The sequence below is a fragment of the Andrographis paniculata genome, unplaced genomic scaffold (assembly GCF_009805555.1).
Source record: "Andrographis paniculata isolate CXL003 unplaced genomic scaffold, ASM980555v1 Contig77END, whole genome shotgun sequence".
NCBI classification, from domain to species: domain Eukaryota; kingdom Viridiplantae; phylum Streptophyta; class Magnoliopsida; order Lamiales; family Acanthaceae; genus Andrographis; species Andrographis paniculata.
Genome location: NW_026137614.1, coordinates 5,056,726 through 5,081,573, shown reverse-complemented (window position 1 = coordinate 5,081,573; position 24,848 = coordinate 5,056,726). Strand labels below are relative to the sequence as shown.

The 24,848-nt window shown below is 31.4% G+C and overlaps 5 protein-coding genes across 7 annotated transcripts; 3 read left to right on the top strand and 2 right to left on the bottom strand.

Annotated features, from left to right (window-relative positions):
• Positions 1–112: 112 nt before the first annotated feature.
• Positions 113–2,633, bottom strand: LOC127266730 (protein PLASTID REDOX INSENSITIVE 2, chloroplastic-like). Of its 3 annotated transcripts, XM_051297092.1 has the most exons (5): positions 2,386–2,633; positions 1,817–2,050; positions 1,619–1,714; positions 415–609; positions 113–230 (listed from the first exon to the last, which is right to left on the bottom strand). In XM_051297092.1, exons 2-4 carry the CDS (start codon positions 2,045–2,047, stop codon positions 421–423), a joined length of 516 nt encoding a protein of 171 aa, XP_051153049.1. In that variant the 5' UTR covers positions 2,048–2,050; positions 2,386–2,633; the 3' UTR covers positions 113–230; positions 415–420. The 3 variants fall into 3 exon arrangements, with proteins under 3 accessions (XP_051153049.1, XP_051153048.1, XP_051153046.1); XM_051297091.1 differs by having other exon boundaries at positions 154–609; positions 1,817–2,053; XM_051297089.1 differs by having other exon boundaries at positions 154–609; positions 2,386–2,632.
• Positions 2,634–3,457: 824 nt separating this feature from the next.
• Positions 3,458–5,589, top strand: LOC127266729 (60S ribosomal protein L19-1). The gene is made up of 5 exons (XM_051297088.1): positions 3,458–3,629; positions 4,369–4,491; positions 4,818–5,131; positions 5,230–5,288; positions 5,367–5,589. The coding sequence occupies exons 1-5, from the start codon at positions 3,518–3,520 to the stop codon at positions 5,389–5,391; spliced, it is 633 nt and encodes a 210-aa protein (XP_051153045.1). The 5' UTR covers positions 3,458–3,517; the 3' UTR covers positions 5,392–5,589.
• Positions 5,590–6,299: 710 nt separating this feature from the next.
• Positions 6,300–9,904, bottom strand: LOC127266728 (ethylene-responsive transcription factor-like protein At4g13040). The gene is made up of 7 exons (XM_051297087.1): positions 9,591–9,904; positions 8,291–8,354; positions 8,086–8,204; positions 7,856–7,940; positions 7,549–7,723; positions 6,681–6,802; positions 6,300–6,601 (listed from the first exon to the last, which is right to left on the bottom strand). The coding sequence occupies exons 2-7, from the start codon at positions 8,331–8,333 to the stop codon at positions 6,483–6,485; spliced, it is 663 nt and encodes a 220-aa protein (XP_051153044.1). The 5' UTR covers positions 8,334–8,354; positions 9,591–9,904; the 3' UTR covers positions 6,300–6,482.
• Positions 9,905–16,457: 6,553 nt separating this feature from the next.
• Positions 16,458–18,075, top strand: LOC127266708 (uncharacterized). Its single transcript, XM_051297065.1, has one exon. The coding sequence runs from the start codon at positions 16,571–16,573 to the stop codon at positions 17,879–17,881; it is 1,311 nt and encodes a 436-aa protein (XP_051153022.1). The 5' UTR covers positions 16,458–16,570; the 3' UTR covers positions 17,882–18,075.
• A 3,221-nt stretch (positions 18,076–21,296) lies between these two features.
• LOC127266687 (galacturonosyltransferase 8-like) lies at positions 21,297–24,520 on the top strand. Its single transcript, XM_051297031.1, has 3 exons — positions 21,297–21,659; positions 21,957–23,195; positions 23,984–24,520. The coding sequence occupies exons 1-3, from the start codon at positions 21,420–21,422 to the stop codon at positions 24,257–24,259; spliced, it is 1,755 nt and encodes a 584-aa protein (XP_051152988.1). The 5' UTR covers positions 21,297–21,419; the 3' UTR covers positions 24,260–24,520.
• Positions 24,521–24,848: the final 328 nt, after the last annotated feature.

Sequence of the window (24,848 nt, the reverse complement as noted above, 5' to 3'; positions counted from 1 at the left end):
AAATAAGACCTTAGAGCCGAATAGTATTTATTGAAAATATATAAATATAATAGTCTTGATTTTAATTTGTAATCAATTGTTGTATAATAAGAAATAAATAAATAAAATAAACTTAAAAAGACAGACTAACCATGTACGACAGACAAGATCGAGTGTTTGAACCCATGAGTTTTCATTCTTGCAACTACAAAAGCTTGTCTTAAACGGGCACCGAGGCAGCGAATCACGAGCTACATTACGAAGACAGCAATATATTACGTTGTTATAGCATGTGTTGTCTGCGGGGTTGCCTATGCAGCGGGGAATTTGAATAAAATGTTAGATCAAAAACCCCGGCAAGTTCAAACCTGCTGCAACTACAACTACAACGGCTAGTTAGAGTTATTTTGTTCATATATTTGCTGGAATTCTTACATTGTTCTACTTTTCCCCAGTCCAGTTTTTCCAATCTGCGTCAATGTGCGCCTGCGCCCATTTAATGGCTGCCCGGGCAGCTTGAGGACCTCCCGGCAAGCCTGTCTCGTATATGTTATCTGCCATGTCGATAAAAGGGTTCACCAGCAATGTTCCCGGCCCCCCATACTCTGTGTGCAAGAATTCGCTTAATACCTGCGATACAATAATATATACTTCAATGTAGCCTCAGGAATATTAACGTCATTAAATCAAAGCCAAACATCAAAATCTCAAAGAACTTGATTTTCATCTTTATTTATACACAACCGAAAATGACACTTCAAAGATCATCTCACTTTGTAAGTATGTATTTTTACATAGGTAGACAACCTAAATCCGAAAAATTTTATGGACATAAATTCTCAAACATAGTTGCTTTCTTTCGACCAACATATGATAAATTCTCAGAGGAAGAACAACCTCGCTAGTATTTGCTTGCTCGTATTCACATCCACATTCACCTAATTACATACAAAACAAGCCACCGAATCTAGAAGAATAATAATACCATGAAAAAATTCAAATTTGAACGTCTGTCAATCCTTATATTGGCTCAAAACTTCAATCCAAATATTCATTATCGGTTAAAAAACACATACTCCCTCGGTCCCAATTCAAAGTGCTATTTCTATCATTTTCGTCTCTCATTCTTCAAAGTATTCATTTTCTATTTTAGAAAAAGTAAACATACACCAATACCAAAATACCCTTAATTTTTACTTAAATTACAAACATACCATTACATATACAATTACAACAAAAATGTCAAAAACCTATTGCACACTTTCATACTAGTATTAATTTTTAATTTACTACAAAACCCCAAAAGACCCTATGGGATCACCTGTCCCAAAAACAAACGCTATTCCCCTATCCCCACATATATAATGTGTATATATACACACGTGTGCATGTATAAAGGGCTATTTTATATATACACACTGTATGTACGGGACAGTGGAACAGGGTTTTGTCCGAGACAAACAATTCCGTCTGCCAAAAGACTCCATTGAATTGGGACTGAAGAAGTATAATCTAACAAAACAATTCAAAAAACTCAAAATTTACTTCGAATTCTTGTTCATAAACCAATCAAGAACTATGGTCAATACAAAAAAACAAAACTAGATACTCAAAAAGAAGAAACAAAGCAAGTAGTTACCCCCGAACAGATACCGACGACATCATCTACATAATCTCCATATATGTCTTTCTTCGACAACTTCTTCCGCAAATGATTTTCGAATTTCTCCGTCTCCTACTCACACACAAGCCTATATTAATATTCAACAACTAAATAACACAAACTTATAAAGAAGAGCACTTCATAAAACACAATACAATACAATAAAATGCTCACAGCATCAGCAAACTGCGGAATTGGATCGGGAAATTTGTATTCCTTTTCAGCCTTGCAACTAAAACCACTGTAACATCTCTTGGTGAAGATAAGTGAAGAATGGGAGGGAGGATGAGCTGTAATGGCGGTATATACTTTACTTGCACATGGAAAAACTTGTTGTTTCAAGGTGGATTGTGAGATAGGGAATAGGAATCCTCGACAGGGCGCTGAAGATACATAACAAGCCATTATCTGCTACGAAATCGATCGATTTTTTTAAATCAGTAGTCATATTCAAAATAAAAGGATGAACATATACAATACTCCATATCTTATCAATTACTTCATCCTACAAACATAGAAGACAATATGCATATACACAACAAGCACTGATTATAAATAAAACTGTCACCAAAACACAAGCCAATAAATTACAGGTAGAATGAATGAAATTAAAAGCGACTGTCCAAATAATTCTTCCCTACTTTATTCCATAAATCAGCCAATTATAAATCTCAGACGACTGGGGGAGCCTGAGATTGTGGGGAAGAGAAATTCGTTACAAAGAAAAAGAGGAAAGTATTTACCAAAAGAAGTAGATGAATAAGCTGGCGATGAGACAGAAACTGTGAGGGGTGAACGGCTGGTGAACCAGCGTTCAGTCAGCTTTTACTTTCTTCTCTTTTTATTTTCCAGACCTGAACAGCACCCGGCGACAGCGGCGGTGTAGAAGCGACGGCCAACGAAGAAAAGGGAAAAGGGAGATATAGGTGAGTGTGGCTATGGATCAGGTATAGATACAGGGATGGGAATAGGAGGCCTACGACCAGGTCTACATAGGGTCTGGCCTGATTTATTTAGGTTGTGTGTTTGGGAGACTTTTCAAAATTTACACCGGTCATCAAATTTTTTTATGAATAAAAAATATCAAATTAAATATTTAATTTTTATTTTTTATATTATATTAAAAATTAATTTTTCATTTAAAACATCAAATCAACACTTGTTTATATCACAAAATACGACTATTTTAATTCAAAATTTTTATTATTCTCGTCTCAAAATCCAAATCTCAAAACAAACACATCCTGCAAAGTCAAATTGTTTTAAAAAACCTTTTTATCTAGATAAAACATGCTGAAAAAAATAGTCTTTTTAATTAATTAATCGGTCTATTTATTATAATTTTTTATTATTATATATTAAAAATAATTTTTTATTTAATAATAATATTTATTAAAAAAATTAATAATAAATTTATTACAAAAAATAAAATTTTTTAACTTATATACATTTTAAATACTTATATGTACTTTATTTTGTTTTTAACTAAATTTACAAATAAATAAAAATATTATGTAGTTTTTTGAATAGGTTTATAGGTCAGACTCGACTTTTTAAAAAGACTAAAATCAATTTTTTTTTGAAAAAAATTTCAGACTAACAGATCAATTTTAGATCAGATATTTTTAAAACAGCTATTTAACCAAATCTCTTTTTTCACCCATATAATATATATAATATATTATCATTTAATGATATTATTTATAGGCCCAAACAAGAAGCCCAATAACTCAGCACATATGAGTAGAGGCCCAATAGACCCAAATCAAAACCCTAGGGCAATCAAGCGATATAAATTCATATTTTCAGCTATTTCATGTACATCGTCGTTTTTTTCTGTGGGAGGAGAAGCGGAAGAGGGGAAGGGAGAGCGAGATGGTGTCGCTCAAGCTACAGAAGCGGCTGGCAGCCAGCGTGCTCAAGTGCGGCAAGGGAAAGGTTTGGCTTGATCCTAATGAGGTCAACGAAATCTCCATGGCCAATTCTCGTACGATCTGTTTCCTTATCTTCACTTTTGGCACTGCTTGTATGATTTGTATTCGCTTCCTATTGGTTCCTGTGTTTGGTACTCTGATTTTAACTTTCTACGATGCGCCTGAGTCGCCTGACTGTTTTTCGTTATTATTTTTTTACTGATAATGGAGAGATTTACTTTTTATTACGTATATGTTGATGTATGATTCTTTGTTGGAAAACTTATTTCGTGGAACAGGTTAAAAAGTTTTTGGTTTGGATTTAATATTTTTGAAATTGAAAGATGATTATTTGTAAGCGTGTGCTTGTCGAAAACGATTTTTTTAAAAAAAATTCAGAATTTGATTTACTTTCTTATTGAGTTTTGTGCTTGGAGATGATTTTGCTGTACACTACAAATAAGCATCTATTATAATTGTTGAGTTAGATTTCATTCAGTTTTTAGAGATGCTCCAAAATGTAGCGTTATCCAATCATTCACGTGCTGCTGATGGAGTATGCACGAGAAATTCATTTTTATCTGTGATTAAGGTTCTTTTTTTATCTGCGATTTTTAGGGTTTTGGAACAAGGGATTAAGTATTAATTCTTGAACCCTTTTTTTACTGTGCATCAGTTAGATTGCTGCATCTATATTTATTGGATGCTTCTCATCAAGCAGCTATTATCCTGCTTTTTTAGTTAGTTTATTTTTTTAAGAAACATGATTATGCCAATGTGCCCCGGACTTATTATAGCTACGATTGTACACAGGACAAAATATCAGGAAATTGGTCAAGGATGGGTTTATTATAAGAAAGCCCACCAAGATTCACTCCCGATCCCGTGCCCGCCGAATGAAGGAGGCCAAGAGAAAGGGGCGCCACTCTGGATACGGTATTGATTTCAGATGTTTGCCTGTTTGGTAGTTATTATGCGTCACAGATCCTGTTATTATTGGTCGAAACTTGTAGCTTGACAGATCACACAACTGTTTATGAATCTGTTTCTTTGGTGGCGATTTTCATTATCTCTATGCTGTTAAGTTCTTGTTTCATCTACTTATTTCTAACACGTGGAAGCGACAAATTAGCCAACTGTAGCTGTGTGTTAATTCTTATGTTTATATACTTATGTCTAACACGTGTAAGTGACGTATGAACCTAGAAATTTCCTTAAAAGGAGAATACGGCAGTCCTCATGAGACGTATTAATGCTCGTAGGTAAGCGTAAGGGTACCAGGGAGGCCAGATTGCCGACCAAAATCCTTTGGATGAGGAGAATGAGGGTGCTTAGGCGTTTGCTCCGCAAGTATCGGGAGGCAAAGAAGATCGACAAACACATGTATCATGATATGTACATGAAAGTTAAAGGTAATGTCTTCAAGAACAAGCGTGTTTTGATGGAGAGCATCCACAAATCCAAGGCTGAAAAGGCTAGGGAGAAGACATTGTCTGATCAGTTCGAGGCCAAGCGAGCAAAGAACAAGGCTAGCAGGGAAAGAAAGATTGCAAGGAGGGAGGAAAGGCTTGCCCAGGTATTTACATAGATACAAAATTTCAATTTGTCCACTTTTTATATAAATTCTCTAATTATTATATGTATAACCTAATGTTCCATTTGCGACCATTGTAGGGTCCGGGAGTGAAGGCGGCAGCAGCACCTGCATCAGCAACTCCTGCACCTGCATCACAGTAAGTGATACCAAACTATTATAATCACTGTTGTTAGATTATATGATCTAATTGGGCTGCTCAAATATTGCGATGCAGGGGAACCAAGAAGGCTAAGAAGTGATCGAACAGGTCCTGGTTACCTCTCTAAAACTTAATGCTTTTCTTAGAATGTTATTCAAGTGCTTTTGATCTCTTATGAAATAACTATGTTATCTAGTGAGAGGGAGTATTGAAAATTTCGATTACAGATTTTATGTTTCTTGTTGGATCATTATATATATACTTCAGCCAGTTTTGGACTGAAGATCTGTTTTTGGAAGTTTTAAGGTTTCATATTGTCTTGTTTTTTTATTGAATTGATTTTGGTGCTGAGTAGCCAAATAGAAATTATCAGTATTGATGTCTTTATATCTTTGGGTTTACATATATATATATATATATGATTTTATTAGATATGATTTTGAGGTGTTTTTGGAGTAGTAGAAAGTTGAATTGAGTGTTGGATGTGACCTAAATATAGATTATTGAGGTAATGTTTGGGAATAGATTTCTAAGATTAAAAATATAAATAAATCTTTTTTTATGCATTTCCATCTGTTCATTCAGTACTTTTATCTCTGTGTTTTAGATATAAGGAATTGTTTATTTATTTTTTGCTATTGAATATTTCATTTTACTTATATATATATTTCGGTGGTGATCATTTCGTTTTCACACGGGACTAATGCCATTCGTTTTATAAGGAGTAAGAGATAAATATATGTAGTCATGCTCGTAGAAAATAAATATATAGCATTTTTTAATGTTAACCACAATTTACAAAAGATACTCTTTCTGAAAAAGCATTATTTTTCATTTAAAATATTTCTAGAAAGCTATCTTATTCGAAAGAAGCTTAACGGAGTTGATTGCAAAAGTTCCGGCAAGTTGTCTTCTCCGGCGACCGCCTCTGATGCTACGCCAATTCATTGTCAATTTAACAAAATATAATAATATATTTTTTAAAATTTATACTTTTAGATGAAATCATAGTTCAAATATATATGAACAATATGAAAAACACTATTTGCTTCTATAAGGTCACATCGACAAATACACTTTTATGCGAACCAACATTATGTTCTAACAAGATTCGGTATCTTTTGTTATAAACGAAGAGAATATACGACAAATCCATCAAACTAAAAATCTTGCCGAGAAGTTGAGAGGGCATCACCATGCAGCGGCTTCATCATCCTCCGAGACTGAAGAACCATTCTGTGCTTCCTCGACCTCCCATTCATGGTCCTCGACTTTTCCACGCAAACCTACTCCAGCTCGTCTATGGCTTTCTGCAGATTCAAAATTCAGAAATGGAGAAAAAGACAGAGTGTGGCTGATCATACACAATCGAACATTTATGTAGCTTACTCTTGCTGGTGATGGCTGATCGAGTAATGGCTAAAAACTCGTCCCACTTAATTTTTCGAAGCTCCTCCTTTTCCTCCATAGAAAGTTCGAAGTTCGGCTCCCTCCCACACATGAATGCAGCCCTGCGCAATTGGATTCTCTTTCAATACACTAAAAGAAAACATATTTGTAGTTTGAAAAGTCGGTATAATTTTTACTTGTTATTTAAAACCTGCACGAGGCTCTCTAGTGGTTTTAAAACCTTGCACACAATCCCTAAAACACGACAAATTTTCTTTGCTATGTTTTTTAAAACACAAGGAAGTCTTACGTAATTTCTAGGTGGTTATGTACAATATTTTCTAAAATACGAGGAAGTTTCACACAGGGTGTGTTTGTTTGTGAGTTTTTTGGATTTTTAAATAGTAAAAATTTAAAATTGTATAATTATTTGATATGTTTTGAATATAAAATAGATTTGTAATATAATATAAAAATAAATAAATAATTTTTTTTCTTTGATATTTTGAAAGGAAAAAAGAATTTAAATAGTAAAAATATACTTAAAAACTCACAAAAAATATGTCTAACAGATTCTGTGTAATATTTTTTAAAATATAAAAGTCTCACATAATTTTTAAGAGATTTTGTGCAATATTTTATAAAGTACGAGCAAGTCTCACACAATTTCTAAAGCAATGTTTTTTAAACACGGGAAACCTAGTCCAATTTCTAGTAGATTCTGTAGAATATTTTCTAAAATAAGATGGAGGCTCAAGCAGTTTCTAAATTATAAATGAGTATAGTGTAGACTTTTCAAACCACCAGTAGGCTATAAGAAATTTTGCCAATAACCAAGAAAAATGTCGCACATTTGATATAGTAGTACCTGTCGTATAATCGCGCAGCCTCTTCTTGAGAGCTAACGGTACCCAAATGGATCTGTTTCTTGTCGACTTTAATGGCAGCCTGCCATTTCAAGTTCTTGAAATAGACCCCTCGCATGATGCACGGTTCTTGGTTGTCGACGTGCTTCCTCCTGTGTTGCTTTCTACGTTTAACCTCTTCGACAAAAACATAGATGAATCAAATCAAATACAGTGCAAAAACATAGACACCGAGTTTTTAAGACAAATCCCGAAAGAAATAAGCATGTCCGTATGTAGATATATTCAAGAAACATCGAATGTCCAAACCAGGGAACGACTGGAAGCAATGCTCTTTCGATGGACTAAATGCAGACACGCTTGACGAGCCCGGCGCCATTTCTGTAGTGGTTTTCTAGCGCCGTAGAAAAAGAGAAAATATTAGTAATAACAAACTCGGCATTTGAATAATGTTAAGACAGTTTATCGGTCATGTCTGAAAGAAGGCCGTGACATTAATGAGAGGCGCGCAAATGCCTATGTCCGAAATCGCAGCTTACTTCTTTTGGCTTCAAACTGTCATTTAAAGGCAGAGGACAAACACCAGAAGCTTTATTGACCACGGGAGCGCATCCATTGTTGAATGTCAGCGGATGTGGCACCAGCAAAGAATTTTGTCCTACGGAATTTATGTAAGAGATACGGATGTAATTACAACATATACTACAGCGAAAATGACAACACAACAAACTGTAATGAGCTTACCTGAACATGTTGTTAGAAGCCGGCGCCTTCGAATACTCACCATCGCTCCCTTGCTATCTCAATCCTAAAATACACAAAACATGTCAAAACTTCGGATAAGACGGATAAGAAACGACGACAATCATACTCTCCAACATCCTTAAAACCTGTCTGTTTGTGCTTATGTTCGTGCTGTTTGATTATCTCTATTTTATTGAGCGTATTTGGGGGCAACAAAACCAAAGGCTCTGCCTAAAACTTTTGACACTATTTATAACATTCAATATCTATTTTCATTTAAAATATTACATCGTAATCTATTTTCTATCAAAGTATCATATACAATACCTATTTACGTAAGCTCAAATACCTTTTTTTTCGATTACTTATTATTATTTCCAAATTTTTCAAAACTTCAAAACACTTCCAAAACATATCTAAATACCCAAACTTCATGACATCATATTTATAGCGGAATATTGACAAACAATAAAGATCTCAATCCTAACTTTAGCAGCACAAACAAAACACTTGAGAATTCGACAAAATCGAGAATTAAGATCCTCTCCGAATCCCACATTGTCCAAACAAAGGCAACCTTAACAAACTACTCCTTCACACAAAATACACAACACTGACAAGACCTCAAATCACGAAACACGACAACAATCCTATTCTCCAAAATTCCTAAAACAAAACTTCTTGACAACATATTTATAACCGAAGATCAACAAACCAATGCCATTCTCAATGCAACATACAAACCATAAAAACCTCAATCCTAACTTCAGAAAACACTCGAAAAAAATCCACAAAATCAAGAATTAAGACCCTCTCCAAATCCTACATTGTCAGTGATTCCTTCACACTAAATCACCAAAGCTTTTTTACGCGAAGAACTTCATGCACAATCCAAACTTCTTTCCCAATGATCCAATCAACAAATTTAAACTCAATCCAAAAATCACACAAACAATCAAATCCCAAACATGGCGATAAGAACAGTTCGAAGAGATAAATTCAAAATAAAACTCATCAAACATAAACATAGAGAAGTATTCTCATCAAGCCTACAAAAATGCCCAAATTAATTTATCCAAAATTTCCAGAAATTTCGAAGTCAACTCCACCACCAACCTACCACCTTTCATGGAGGCAAAGGATAAACAATAACCTAGAAATAATCAAAAGCGCACAGAAATAGCAATTGCAATCAGATTTGAAAAAAAATAAAAAAATAAAAATCACACAAAAATCGCCATAATCGAAGGCATTCTGATAAACTGTTTATAATTTCAGTATTATTTCTAATGGCGATTACCTTCGGAGGATAAAAGTCGTTGCGGATGGTGCGTGGTAACCGAGGCGAAGAAAACCAATCGAAGCTCCAACAATTTTTGGATTACGGAAAGAGGAGAGGCTAATAGGATGGCGATTCGTGTGATATACAGGTAGTTGGTGTTTTACTCATGCATCTACCACCACCTTTTGTAACTGTTACTAATAAATTTCAAAATGAGAGAGAAAGATGAGAGGATTTATCTATGGAGGTGGGGACTGAGGACGACGACAGTCGATACACTCATCACTGCACTGCTGGTTGATGGAATTATCTATGGAGGATTTTGAAGGACGTGAATGCCCTCAGGGAAGCTTTGTTCCCCGAGCTCTAATGGCGGGCGTTCTGAAATGACGTAAATGCCCTCGTTGTAGAGCCTACTACATTAAATGGCCCAAGTCCAAATGCAATTTTCGGGTATTTCGTGGATTGACTAAAATGCCCTTATTGTGGAATCTACGGCATTTATTATACCGATAGGTTGGCGATAAGTCACAACTTCATGGAATAATGCAAGTCTCAAATTACAATGATACCCTTTACTTGTCAAATATAAGTCCTTCGAATTACATTATTACCCTTCTATGTTGATTTCTTATATCAAAAATAAAATAATCTGACACGTTTATTAGTTTGCACTATTTTACTAACGTTATTAAATATCATAATTACACAGAATAAGTAAGTATTATTAATTAAATATTGAATATAAAAATAGTTACCGTTAACAATTCAATAATTCTTATACTTAAATTTAAATTTTGAATGAAAATCTTATATGAATATATGTTTCATTTAAAATCTGGATAAAATTTGTAATTTTTTTTTACTGTTCAACGTACAAATCCTATAAAAATGCATTGTTTCTACATTGTATCAAAATCTATGTTAAAAAATATATATATATAATAATTAAATATGAAATTTTTAAATATATATTATTTGTTATCTGTTTAAATCATCAAAGTAATAATAATATAAAATTCTAATTACTTATTTAATTTGTTTATCGAATTAATACAATTTCTTAATTTATTCCATTTTTTAAAAAGTCAACTAATACAAATCACAATCGACAATATAGAAGACCAAAAACTTATTAACTCAAATAATTATTATAATAGTCCTTCCCTTTGGTAAAATAGATTTATTTTTTAGCACGGATTTTAATATATGATGTATATTTGTATTGTAAGAAAAGTAAAAGAATATAATATACTTTGTATTAACATATTTTTTAATTATTTATTAATTATGTCTTATTTAAATTTTTCTATCGAAATTGAACATATAAGATGAAACAACGAGAATATTATTTTTAATTTATTACAAACATTCAAATGTATTGCTCATTCTATTCTACATAATTTGTTTTTATTTTTTTTTTTTCGTATTTTTCACATAATTTGTTCATATTTTTTATTTTCATCCATCTAACATAATTTGTCATTTTCTTTTTTGAAATATAATTATAAGTTTTAATCAAATTTTAAATTTTATAATATTTTTAATCTTAATTTAATTATTTAATTATTTTAATCTTAATTTATAATTATTTAATTATCTTAATCTTAATCTATAATTATTTTATTAATATATTTTAATTACTTAATAATTATACTTTACTTAGGCAATAATCACATTCAAATTACATGAGACCAATAGAATACTACTCCCTCAGTCTCACATACGGTGTCTGCTACACGGTAGACGCGGTATTTTAGGAGGGGTGTAATTAGTAGATAATTAAGAATGTATTAGTGAAATTAATTATCCGATAATATAAATAATTATAAATTAAGATTAAGATAACCAATTAGTTTAATTAAAATTTTAAAAAAAAAATTTAAAAGTTTAAAATGATATTAAAGTGTGTAATCATTTTTCAAAAAATAAAAGTGATATGGTACGTGGGACGGACAAAAACGACAACATGGACATGATATGCAGGACGGACAAAAACGACAAGCGTGTACGTGGTACGATTGGACGGAAAAAGTATATTATTATCTCAAAAGATGAAGTATAACATATGACCAGTATTTATCACATTAAATACTCATTTTTTATTATTTAAAAAAAAGTCCAAAACTAATTTATGTAACAGTATCTATGAGTCTGTTTCTCCGGCCTAGTTTTGGGCTGGATCACAATTGCAGTCCAGCTCAATTTGCATAGTGATTCAGCCTAAAATTGGACTAGAGGGGTCCGCTGTCTGTCTTTATTTTATTATTATTATAAATATAAAAGAATTATAAAAATTATAATTTAATAAAATATATATTATTTTGTAAATAATAAAAAAATTTATAATATAAATAAATAAAAATTTAAAAAAAAATATATAAATATAATATAAATTTATAATTAAATTATACAAATTAATATACATTTATATTATTATATTTATACCCATTAAATTGATAAAAATTTTCAAACTCTGACCAAACTCAAACTTAAAATAAACATCAAAATTCAAACTTATTTCAAAATTAAAATCAAAATAATCAGTATCAAACTCAAGTTTCCCCAAAATTTCCTACAAAAACACAACCATAAGTTTTATGCAAGGTGGATCGGGATTCGAAGCCAATAATTGACGTGCTGAGATGGCAAGCAGTGATTGGCTGTCGGAGACAGATGTAAACGTCGGTATTGGCTGAATAAGCCGCCGGCCACGTATTATTTAACGACCTGTTTGTTTGTCAATTGAATCTTATTTTTGTACTAACAATTTTTTTTTGAATTTGTATAGTTTTTGGGTAAGTTACAGTACTTCATATGCAAGAGTAAAATCTAATTTTTACAACATTGTATATAATATTAAAAATATTTTTATATTTTTATAATTTTTTTATACAAATTAATAGAAGATGATATTAATTTTTTATATCTTTGAAAAATATATATTAAATCCAGGTGGATTGTGACTTTGGGTCATGAATTCTTTTAAAGAAAAGCCCACTCGATTAAGCCCAATAGTTTGCCCATATTAAGTTACAGATCATGCATTTACGGATCGAGATTAGACGAAGGCAAAGAATTCCGCAGGACAATTAGGGCTTATCGGATCGAGATTAGACGAAGAAATTAGGGTTTCCGATATATGGACGCCATCAAAATTATTGGGTAACGCAAGTTACATCTGGAATTTTTCGCCTATCTGATCTGGCCTTGTTTCATTTCGAACAATAGGTTTTGGTTGCTTATTTGAATGTGTAATCCAACTGCGCAATTGATGTTTGAGCTTCGCAATAGAACATATGCTGTGTGAGAATGTTTAGCGTTTATGCTATTTTTGATATTCTGTTATTAGCGGCTATGGCGATTTCAGATGTTGATTCATTTTTTAGTCAAAATCTCGAAAATTTTAAAATTTTAATTTCCTATTTGTGTATGTGGTTACTCTTATTGTTAAATGCAACTCATGTTCCAGAGTCAGTACTGTTTGATCTAATCTGCTAGAAAATTGTATGTGTTTCTTGTCCATAGTGATTGATGAGAGTTGTCTTGGGGAAGAAGAAGAAGAACTACAACAATAAAATGATAGTGGTAATAAGCCTTTATGTTGAAAAATCATTATGAAATGTTTTGAAATGAGAATTTCTGTGGTTTGAACTTGGAAGTTGAAATTGAACATGGATTATTGCAAATTATACCATATGAACATGATTGTTGATTCTTTGATAATGTAGCATGGCAACAAAGATATCCAAGAATGTAACTGCCCTAATCAACGTAATAAAAATATATAGATAGCATATGTTATTTTAATTGAAACAATGTGCTTAAAATTCATTCTTTACGGGTGTGCTTAATGAATATATCTCTTGTGCTGAAATCAATTGTAGCATATGTTATATGAATTATTGTCATATGTTATCAATTCATATGTATCTCATGTACTATTTGTCCCACTGTGACCATAGCCTAAGTATCCATATATGAACAAATCATGTTTGTGAGAATAGAAAAAGTTTAGAATTAATGGTTTTAAAATCACAAATTTATTGAATAGTACTGTATCATAACCAGAGTTTAAAGAAATAGAAAAAAGAGCCGTAGTTCTTGGTTTATGTGATAATGAGTGAGCTACCTTTTGTGTGTTTGGTAATGTATCTGTCTGACTATGTTTATACAACATAGAAATTGAATGAAACTAAAGGAAGATTATAAATGATTCATCTGTGGGGTGTCTGTCGCTGCTCTATTATTATTGTTATTATTATTATTTATCTGTCTTTTAGCACTATACATAACCACTGCAATCATGTTTTTTCATTTCTTGGTTGTAGTTTAATAATGTGTTGTAAATACCCATCTTGTGTGTATATATAGATTCATGTGACTTTTGTTTCAAGACAAGTCTTGTGAAGTAGAGAGTGTATGTGTCAGTGTGTAATGGTCTTTCTCACATGGGCAGTTTAGAAATGGGTAAATAGAAAATGTGGGCTCAAGAGAGAATGCTCCCACAAGATCATAATGATCATATTCATAAGAAAAAAGTAGAAGAAAATAAATAAAAATGGTGATAGATAGAGGGGACATTGGAGGGTCCCTAGATTTGGAAAAGGCTTTGGAAGCGAAAGTCCATAAAGAGGTGAGGAGGGGTGGGTGGGGTGGTAAATGGTTGGTGTGCAATTGCAATTGAGTGGCACTTGAGTGGTTTCCCATGTGAATAATTCTATTTATTCTATTAACTCTTTTTCAATGGCCCTTTAAATTTCACCATCAATCACCCTCCTCTCTTATGTTCTCCTCATCTCCAGGATATCATGTCTATTTTACTCTATATACGAAAATTTAAAAGATATATAATTAATAAATAATTAAAAATATATTAATAAAAAAAAACGGATATAGTAGATGAAATGGAGATAGTATTTCCTAAACTTCAATCTCATTTATTTTGGTATAAAATTCATTTGTAAAAATTGCTTTAGATTCTCTTGTCTCTTGTAGTTTTAGGAATTATGCATCTAACTCCTTTACGTTGTTAGTTAATCGCGATTATTTTGTATGTACTTTAACTTCGAAAGTAATTTAGAAATTTTTATGACTACAAAATTATCGTTAACTAATAATAGAAGAGGATTAACCTGATGCAGTTTTTAAACAACAAAGGATTTCAAAGTTTTATGTTTTAAAATTTAATTTTTGTGATTGAGACAAGCTGTAAAATTTTTCATCATTGCTATAATTACCTTAGAAAAACATAATGCATACATTTGGATATATGGTCTGCCAGAATAGTCAAACTTGTCTTTACATACTAAATATGTTTATTACTATTTTATTTTATTTTTTATTTTTATTTTCAAATATATATATAGATATTATGGTACGTATGAGATGTGATGATGATTTCTTCACAGATGCTTAAAAGGGTATCATCATAAACGAATAAAACTAAAAGAAATAATCTCCTGTTCTAATATAAAATCAATTTGGGTGTATTTAACATGACCTTTATTTATTTATTACTGTTTAGTTGTTACAATTATCAATAAAAAATATTATTAAATATTGTTATTTTAATTTAAGATTACTACTATTTATTTTGTATTATTTTTAAATAAAATATATTATTTTTTATATAAAAAATACTATTTAGACGAAATTTTAAATTAATATTTTATTTCAAATTAATTTTAAAACATAACCAAATAAATTATTAATTATTTTTAATAAAAATATACTATTTTATTTAATATAATATTACATCAAATTAAATATCATTAAATTCAAACACAAATGTAAAATTCAAGAAAAAAAAAAACTAAAATTAAAACCAAATAGACCCTAACGAGAACAAATAAACAAAACATTTTACTCCCTCCCATTCTAAATATTCAATTATCACAATCCTATATAACAATATATATATTTTTTATATAAAATATCGTACTAAAATTACTATTAAAATAAAACAATTAAAAAAATCACTAAATACCCTATATAAATATAATATGTTCAATTAATACTCTATATATTCGATATCAATTTATTTGTCCGTTTTTTTTTTTCGCAGATTTTTTAAACCGAATAATTTCAATAAAATCTTTAATTATTTTCCCCTTATTCTTTTGTTATGATAATTTTATTAATGATAATAATACAAAAATAAAATAAAATATAAAATAAAATATTGACAAATAAAATTAAGAGAAATAAATTGGAATAAAATAGGTATGTGAGTAGGAAATATACAAATCATTATACACGTGGTAATTATTGATTGGTTCAGATAAAACAAAATAGTGTTTTCTATCATAAAAAAAATATACTTACCTTTTTATTTATTTATCTAAAACATATATATTCATCCTATCTCTTAATTGAATTGGGTACGAAATTTAATAAATATTGATATTAAGTTGGTAATTGGTAAAAAATATGAATAAAATATTTTTTGTCCTTGTGTATTAATATAAAAAGTAATGACAATTGTGTAATAAAAATGAAAAAATATGAATAGTTTTATAGTAATAAGATTATTTATGAAATAAAACTATTATTTTGGAACGAGAAAAATGGTAAACAAGATTATTATATTAAAAAAAGAGGAAGTATGTTTAGTTTTAAATTAAAATTTATATATTTTTATATTTTTTAATTATATATTATTTTTCTTGTTAAAAAAATAATGTTAAAACTCGTGGCAAAATATAATGAGTGTATTTTTACATAATATCATCTTTATTTTTATTTTATTTTATTTATTTATTTACTTTTTTGTCCTTTGATTGTTATGCTTTTATTAGTTAGTTAGACCATATCTGACATTAAATTTATTAATAATTTTAATACAGAGAATAATTATTATTCTCACTCTTCTTCACAGCCTTCAGTCACGCCGCCATCACTGCGCTTCATGCTCTGCTGCGATTCTGCTCTCCTTCTCCACTTCTCCTTCAGTTTTCCTCTTCAATTTCCTCTCCGATAAACCCTAGCTGAGCATCATGGCCGGAATTTGTGTTTCGGAGGCGCATTTGGTCGATCATTTGGTGTCCGACTTGATTTTCGTGTGTTCCTTCGTGCGCTCGCGCCTGCTCTACTTTTGCTACTTGGTTTTCCTGCTTCCGTATGTTCTGAAGCTTCTGGCGTTTCTATACCCTCTGTTTGTCACCAGTTTGCTCGTTTTGGCGGCGGTTTGCGTTGGTTTTGTGGATGAGGAATTCTCTGGTGGGTTGGATGGCTGCAGAGTTGGTTATTTGGCGGTTTTGTATGAGTCAGTTGCGGATAGACTGCACCGGGGAGAAATGTATGATCGGAGCGAGGAATTTAAGAGTTTTCAGGAGTTTGGATTGTTTGAGATGCTGTTTGGTTCGTCCATTGCTGAAGTTTTGGAGGAGAGTCCAGTTGAAGGTCCGTCGGCGCATATTTCGGAGGTTTCAGATCACGGCGATGGAAATGAAGGCTTGGCGGTGGAATCAGACTCAATTACTTGCAACAAATCGGAAAAACCTTGTGCTAAAATTGAAGAAAAGAGGTTGGAGAATTTCCTGAAGATATTAGATCAGTTCGAGCGAATGGCGTCCAGTGTGGAAGAGAAGAAAAACTCGATGCAGGTAAAGTGCACAAATGCCAATAAAGTTGTTGAAAAACGAAAGGCAGAATTACCAGAGGCGAATGGATCCGAGGCAGCTTCTGTTAAAGTTCGTAGTAGCTCCTCCAATGGCGATTCGAACCAGAACAGTTCCAATTCCTTAGTCAGAGCTCATTCTCAAACGATTGCTGGTTCTACATCTGACTACCTCTGTGAAGACGAAGGATGGAATTCAAATTCAAATTCGAAATCTACCAACGGAAGCTCTCCGGCGTCGGATCACTACAGCCTGGCGACATCCGGATCGATGAGGAAGGAGAAGGAATGGAAGAGGACTCTGGCGTGCAAGTTATTCGAGGAGCGGCACAGTGTCGGTGGAGGCGAAGGAATGGATTCGCTATGGGAGGCGTATGAGATGGATTCGAGCAAATCGGCGACAGCTAAACCTAAAAGAGAATCAAAGAAGGACAAAAACAAGAAGGAAGCCGAAAGCTATTACAACAGCAGGAGGCAATTTAAGAAAGAAGAAGATGAACAGGAAGACATTGATGATGATGGACAGCTGTGCTGTTTGCAGGCGCTGAAGCTGTCGACAGGGAAGATGAATTTGGGGATGGGAAGACCTAATCTAGTGAAGATCACAAAGGCCATTAAAGGACTTGGATGGTTGCATCAGATCACCAAACACAGCAAGAAAGTGCACAACACTGGAGATAGATATTAGTTTCTTCCCCCAACAAATTTCTCCCAACAGGTAAATATGTTCTTACTGCTTCTGATCATGATTTGAGGAAATAACCAGTTTGATGATGATGAAGACGATGATGATGATGATTTTTGCAACTATAGTCTTAGCTTAGCTTAGGTTTTTGGCCATGAGTTTTTGCATTTTTTTTTCAATATACCAAAATTATTAAATTTAATATTTTATTTTTATTTATAAATTTTTAAAATTATTAACCAGTAATTTTTTATTTTTTATTTTTTAAAAAATATCATATCAATTTTGTTTCTATAATGAAATTTTATATCAACTTATATTTTGAGAAGGTATCAATAAACATGATAGAGATGGACATCCCACGACCACTTCACTTGTACCTTTTTGGTCCTTTTGTTAGTTCATCTTCAATTTTCACACGTGTTGGTCCCTTCGATCGTGTGGGCTCTAAACTTTTTGTGAAAATAATAATTTATATTAATTACTTTTATCATAATAAAAATAAATAAATATTTTAGTATGTGTATTTCTATGCTTTTATTTTTGTTTTGTATTTTATCTTGCTTCTTTTAAAAATAAAAATAATAACTAAACGTGTATAGAAAATAAATTATGGTGTAGTATTTTTGAAAGAAAATTATTTAAGTAAATAATAAAAATATTGGAAAGAATATACAAAAAAAAAAAAAAAAAAAAAAAAACAAGCATGCTTATCTGACTTCAAAACTCGTGTTAGAATAAAATTATTTAGTATGGTGTTAATAATACTGCAATATAATATACAAATCTAGAATATAAAATTTATATTAATATAATATAAATATAAAAGATAAACATTAAAATAAATCAAACAAAATACTATAATAATATTATTTACTCTATTCATAAAATATATGAAAATAATATATAAAATGTGAATTTCTAACGCATGACTGCTTTTAACACAACATATAATAGCGTATCCTTAATCCATATATAGTCTAACCAAATTTAATAACATTATTACGTCAAAACAAAATCAAAATAACATAAGATGAAAAGGATAATTTATTATTGCATCAAAGTTCTTTTTCATTATTTTTTAAAATTATCATGCAATCTTGTCATTCAATAAAAATATATCAAAATTTATATATAAAACATCATATTTTACCTAAGAAAACAAATAAATTAAAATTAAAATTAAAAACTATAAACTACAAACCAAAGACACTGTAATATTTTTTGAAAAAATAAATAAACTTTTAAGAGAGGAATTATATATTTTAATATACTACTTTTGCTGAATAAAATCATATATTTCTATTGAGAGAGACTTATACCTAAAAGTAATTTTAGAAAATAATGAAAATTTAAAACAAACATACACACCAAAAAAATTCCTATGTATATCTGATTGTATTTATGTTTGTATAATAATTTAATATAATTAGTGTATATTAACAAAAGAGAACATATTTTTAATAAAATATAAAAATATATATACAGTAATAAAATAAAAAATTGTATTGTTGCTTGGGATTCTTTTGAGAGGGTAAAGTTGGCATAATTATTAGGTTGGGGGGCACATGCTATGCTATGCTATGCTATGTTGCTATTGAAATTTCAGTTGGAAATTATTGATACCTTTACTTATTGTTTGATTAATTTTTTAAACACAAAATAACAATATTCAATTTATACAGTTAAAAATTACTATATCAATGCTCTAAATTTAAATCAAAATCAAACCAACTTATATATTTTTTAAAAATGCTAATATTATTCGTCAATAATTATTTTATATATTATTATTATTTCTTTAAATTTTATTTTAAGATTTTTAAAAAAATCGCAAGTGGACCCATACAACCTTTTTCTCCTACCAACTAAAAGTGGATATTTAAGAGTAATGAATGAATATTAATCATTATTACCACTTCTTTTACCTCACTCTCCTCTACCCATAATGGGTTGGACTTCAATTGTAATAACAATTAAATCTCCATGTATTCACGGTATTTTAAAAGAGGTGTAATTAGTAGATAATTAAAAATATATTAGTGAAAATAATTTTTAGGTAGGAAAATCAGTTAATTATTTAATCCATGGAATTCAATTTTAAATTAAATTCATAATTTTCGGAACCGATTATTCAGTGAGTTAAAATGCATGTGAGTTGCATGGTGGTTACGATAGTGTGATAATTATATGCATATATGATAATTAATTATTTTAAATTTAAAATTCAAATAATATATTGATGACCGGTGTTTATGACCGGAATTAAATATGATATTCATTGTCGGACGTTATCAAAATTATGGCCGACGGTTACCTACCATTAAAAGCCGACGGTTTCGACTCAGTATTTAAACTCCAAGGGGTGGAGTGCCTTGCACACATTTTCCGGCAAGCTTCGGAATCTATATTTGCCTAGCTTCCCGACATAGCTTAAGTCCCCTTATTTTAGTTCGCTGGAGCTCCGAAATATTGAGGTGTCACTTAATTCGGAGATGAATATCGTTATATCTTTGGTAATGTTACGCCACAAACCGGAGGCATTACCGGGGCGTATTCGTTTTTACGGAAAGATGTTCTATCTCGACTCGGCGTGATTATCGAATTTATTTCGATAAAGTTACTGTGATTATCAACTTTATTTCGATAAAATTACTGTGATTATCAAATTTATTTCGATAAAATTATTGTGATGATCAAATTTATTTTTGATAAATTGATTATCGAATTTATTTCGATAAAATTATTAAATTTCATAAAATTATTGTGTTTGTAAAAATTATTTTAATAAATTGATTATTATATTTATTTCGATAAAAATTTCGATAAAAAAATATTGATTATTGAATTTATTTCAATAAAAAATTGTCGTGATTAAATTTATTATAATTATTGAGATTATCGAATTATTTCGATAAATTAATATTGATTATCCAATTTATTTCGATAAAATCTTTGAGATTATCGAATTTATTTCGATAAATTATTTTGATATAGAATTTTATATTTCGATAATTATTTGATATTGTCGGCAATATAAAAATTTTCCGATATAATATAAATCATTATAAATTAAGATTAAGATAACTAATTAGTTTAATTAAAATTAAAAAATAAATTAAAAAATTTAAAATGAGATAAATATGTAATCATTTTTTAAAAAAGGAAAATAAGATGTAACGTGGACGGCAATGTGACATAGTATATGGGACAGAGGGAGCATTTATTAAATTTCGTAAAAAAAAAAAAAACGATATTTTTAAAATGAAGGAAGAAAATACTATTTAAATGCAAAAACAAATACATAACTAAAACAAAAAAAACACGTATCCCTAATTTTGTTTTACGTTTTGTTTTTTTCCCCAAAAAAATCCGTACCTTTAATATCTGCGCAACGTAAACGGCACAAAAACTTTATATATATAAAGATAATAATATTGGGCAACCGCTTCGGAAGTTGTACATTTGAGACAATTTGTAACCCTCCCCCTTTGTTTTCTACCGTACAACCAATTGCTGCAAACAACGGTTACAGAAATTCATGGCTGCCTCTCTCATTCTCTCTCGAGTCACACGGAACACTCTCAAACTCAGAGCGGAAATGGCTTTGAATTCGGTTAGAGGTCGCCGGAACACTGCGTCTGTTAGAGTAGCCGGACGTCCATGGCGCTGCTCCATCTATACTGTCAGATTCTTCGTCGGTTTCCTGGCCGTCATAGTTTCGGTTTTCATGACTGTCTCGTTTCTCCTTTCTCCCGCCGGCTCCGCCGACGGCGACATCGTAAGTGTTGTTGCTGGTTGTATTTGTTTATTCTGTTTGAATTTTTTTCTCCTGTGTGGTTTTTGGATTGTCTATCACTTTATCAGTTTCTTATAGGATGATTAATGCTCGAACGAAAAAGGATATAGTTCATTTTCAAATGCATTTATAATTTTATAGCATATGCAAGGTTTTTCTATTGGAATAATTATGTGCTGTTTTGCTGCAATGAATGTTGTATTTATGGTGATCTATACAATCAATTAATGCTCGCGGAAGTTGTTGAAAATTTTGCATTTCGTTTGTCTATGATTTTAGGTTTTTTCTCATAGCAGTGTTTATGGATCTTCTCGGAGATCAATGCTGGCGTTGAAATCTGATCCAATCAAGTCAAGGATCTATCAAGTTCGTAAACAAGCAGAGGATCACAGAAATTTAGCTTTGGCTTATGCTTCCTATGCTCGGAAACTCAAGCTCGAAAACTCGAAGCTCCTGAGGAGATTCTCTTATCTCTCTCAAAATCTCACTGAATTAAGCTCCAAGTATAAGGTATTACATGATTCGGATTCAAAATTAATTGATGAATCTGTTCTCAGACAGTTCGAGAAGGAGGTGAAGGACCAAATTAAGCTCACAAGGGCAGTGATTTCTGAGGCAAAAGAATCATACGATAATCAGCTGAAGATACATAAATTGAAGGACACAATCTTTTCCTTGAACGAACAATTGTCGAAATTGAAACGACAAGGTGCTTTTGCAAGCTTGATTGCTGCCAAATCGATTCCGAAGAGCTTGCATTGCTTAGCTTTAAGATTGATGGAAGAGCGAATTGCGAATCCTGAGAAGTACACAGATGAAGGAATTCTCCCCAAGCCTGAAATCGAGGATCCGAATCTGTACCATTATGCAATTTTCTCTGATAACGTAATTGCTGCTTCGGTTGTGGTTAACTCTGCAGTGGAAAATGCAAAGGAGCCACGGAAGCATGTGTTTCATGTGGTGACCGATAAGATGAATCTCGGAACTATGCAGGTGATGTTCAAGATGAGGGACTACAGAGGTGCTCATATCGAAATAAAGGCTGTTGAGGATTTCAAATTTCTCAATTCTTCTTATGTGCCGGTGCTGAAACAGATTGAGTCCGCCAAGCTGCTGCAGTTCTACTTTGAGAATAAGCTTGAAAATGCAACAAAGGACGCCACGAACATGAAGTTCAGGAACCCAAAGTATCTGTCAATACTAAATCATCTCAGATTCTATCTGCCTGAAATGTACCCAAACCTGCACAAGATTTTGTTCTTGGATGATGACATAGTGGTCCAGAAAGATCTCACCGAGCTTTGGGATATGGATATGGATGGAAAAGTGAACGCGGCTGTGGAGACATGTTTCGGATCGTTTCATCGCTATGCACAATACATGAACTTCTCACACCCTTTGATCAAATCCAGATTCAGTCCCAAGGCATGTGCTTGGGCTTATGGGATGAATTTCTTCGATTTGGACGCTTGGAGGAGACAGGACTGCACCAAAGAATACCACTACTGGCAGAATATGGTAAAAACAATTTCTTACTCAGTTTTAGCTTCAATAGAACATGTTCTTTAATTTTTGTCCACTCTGATTACAATTTCATTATTTAGCATTAGAATTGCTGGATTCACTAACCTAGCGTTTTTGTCACAAAAAAATTCTTCAAATTATCTTGATACCATGATTGAATATTGTTGATTTCGACAACAAAAAATTAAGACCTACTCTGTTAGAACAATGTAGATGTATATGTTATTTCATCCATCATTTAAGTATATATACACATTTATTATTTGCAAGCTGATTAATGAATAATAGTATTTTAGATTTAACCACGTAATGTATAAACGTGTAATAATAAAATACCTTTAGTTATAATGATAAGAAATTTTATTAATATTGTAGGACGTGTCTATTGTTTGTCGACATTCTAAATAGTAAAATGTTCTATTGTTAGTGGACGGAAGGAGTATTATTATATAACCAGCTTCAATTGGAGACTCGATCGATCATGTTTGCTTAATATTAGCTAAATTTCAATTTTTTCTATAATGTAAATCGTCGAATATCTGATGCTTGTATTTTGATACTTCTATGTAAAACGCTAGAATATTTTGAACGTCCTAAATAGAAAAATGTTCTATTGTTAGCGGACAGGGGAAGTATCATTATATAACAAGCTATCTCGTTTGGTTGAATATTATCAAAATTTTCTACAACGAAAATCATGGATATCTGATGTCTCATCTTAACATTTCTACGTCGAATTCTTGTAAGGATTCGAGCATTGAATAATACATGATCTTTTGCAGAATGAGAACCGGACATTGTGGAAGTTAGGAACGCTACCTCCGGGGCTGATCACATTCTACTCAACAACAAAGCCACTGAACAAATCGTGGCATGTTTTGGGGCTGGGATACAATCCGAGCATAAGCATGGATGAGATCAAGAATGCAGCCGTCATACACTTCAACGGGAATATGAAGCCGTGGCTCGACATTGCAATACCCCAATTTCGTCCACTTTGGACCAAGTACGTCGACTACAGGAACGAGTATGTACAGAGCTGCAATTTTGGCTTATGATGAAGCCGGGGATTGGCAAAAAAGTCGATTCTTTAATCTTTCTACAAGGTCTTCGGAGCCTTATTACTGCTCCTAAACAGGCCTGGTAAGTTTTCTTTCTTTCTCTTAGATTAAATTTTACCACTTGTCTATTTGTTTGTTTTTATCTTCTTTTATCGTGTTCCATGGTTCTTGTTTTAGTGTGTAGATTTAGTTGTTTTTTTTGTAACATAGGAACTCGCAGTTGCTTACATCACGCAAGCATTTTGTTTCATAGGTTCATCAAGTATGCTTTATTTGTTTATATATTTTTATTTTTACATTGATTGAACCCATACTGGTACTATTAAATCATCCCATATGGAATGGATCTTGATTAACCATCTAATACATGCATGAATATTTTTTAACTGATCTTTAGTGAAAAATAGTTGATTTTTTTTTTTTCTTAATTTTTATAAGTGATTTTTTTTTTTTAAATATACTTTAAATTAAAAATAAAAAGTAAATCTAAAATGTTTTAAGAAAAATGTAAGGTATGTTTGATTCTTATTTTGATAATAGTTTGATGTGACTTTTAATATATTTTTATTAAGAAAACAAAAAAATA

Bases quoted from the DNA above. Each gene is read 5' to 3' on its own strand.
- LOC127266730 (XM_051297092.1), bottom strand. From the start codon at position 2,047: ATGGCTTGTTATGTATCTTCAGCGCCCTGTCGAGGATTCCTATTCCCT. The intron at 1,715-1,816 runs GTGAGCATTTTA...GTGTGTGAGTAG, and splicing joins TTCCGCAGTTTGCTGATGCT to GAGACGGAGAAATTCGAAAA. The intron at 610-1,618 runs GTAACTACTTGC...ATTGTATCGCAG, and splicing joins TCGTCGGTATCTGTTCGGGG to GTATTAAGCGAATTCTTGCA.
- LOC127266729 (XM_051297088.1), top strand. From the start codon at position 3,518: ATGGTGTCGCTCAAGCTACAGAAGCGGCTGGCAGCCAGCGTGCTCAAG. The intron at 3,630-4,368 runs GTACGATCTGTT...GATTGTACACAG, and splicing joins AATCTCCATGGCCAATTCTC to GACAAAATATCAGGAAATTG. The intron at 4,492-4,817 runs GTATTGATTTCA...TAATGCTCGTAG, and splicing joins GGGGCGCCACTCTGGATACG to GTAAGCGTAAGGGTACCAGG.
- LOC127266728 (XM_051297087.1), bottom strand. From the start codon at position 8,333: ATGGTGAGTATTCGAAGGCGCCGGCTTCTAACAACATGTTCAG. The intron at 7,724-7,855 runs GTTTGGACATTC...TTTTTGTCGAAG, and splicing joins TTGCTTCCAGTCGTTCCCTG to AGGTTAAACGTAGAAAGCAA. The intron at 6,803-7,548 runs GTACTACTATAT...CCAATTGCGCAG, and splicing joins GCTGCGCGATTATACGACAG to GGCTGCATTCATGTGTGGGA.
- LOC127266708 (XM_051297065.1), top strand. From the start codon at position 16,571: ATGGCCGGAATTTGTGTTTCGGAGGCGCATTTGGTCGATCATTTGGTG.
- LOC127266687 (XM_051297031.1), top strand. From the start codon at position 21,420: ATGGCTGCCTCTCTCATTCTCTCTCGAGTCACACGGAACACTCTCAAA. The intron at 21,660-21,956 runs GTAAGTGTTGTT...CTATGATTTTAG, and splicing joins GCTCCGCCGACGGCGACATC to GTTTTTTCTCATAGCAGTGT. The intron at 23,196-23,983 runs GTAAAAACAATT...GATCTTTTGCAG, and splicing joins ACCACTACTGGCAGAATATG to AATGAGAACCGGACATTGTG.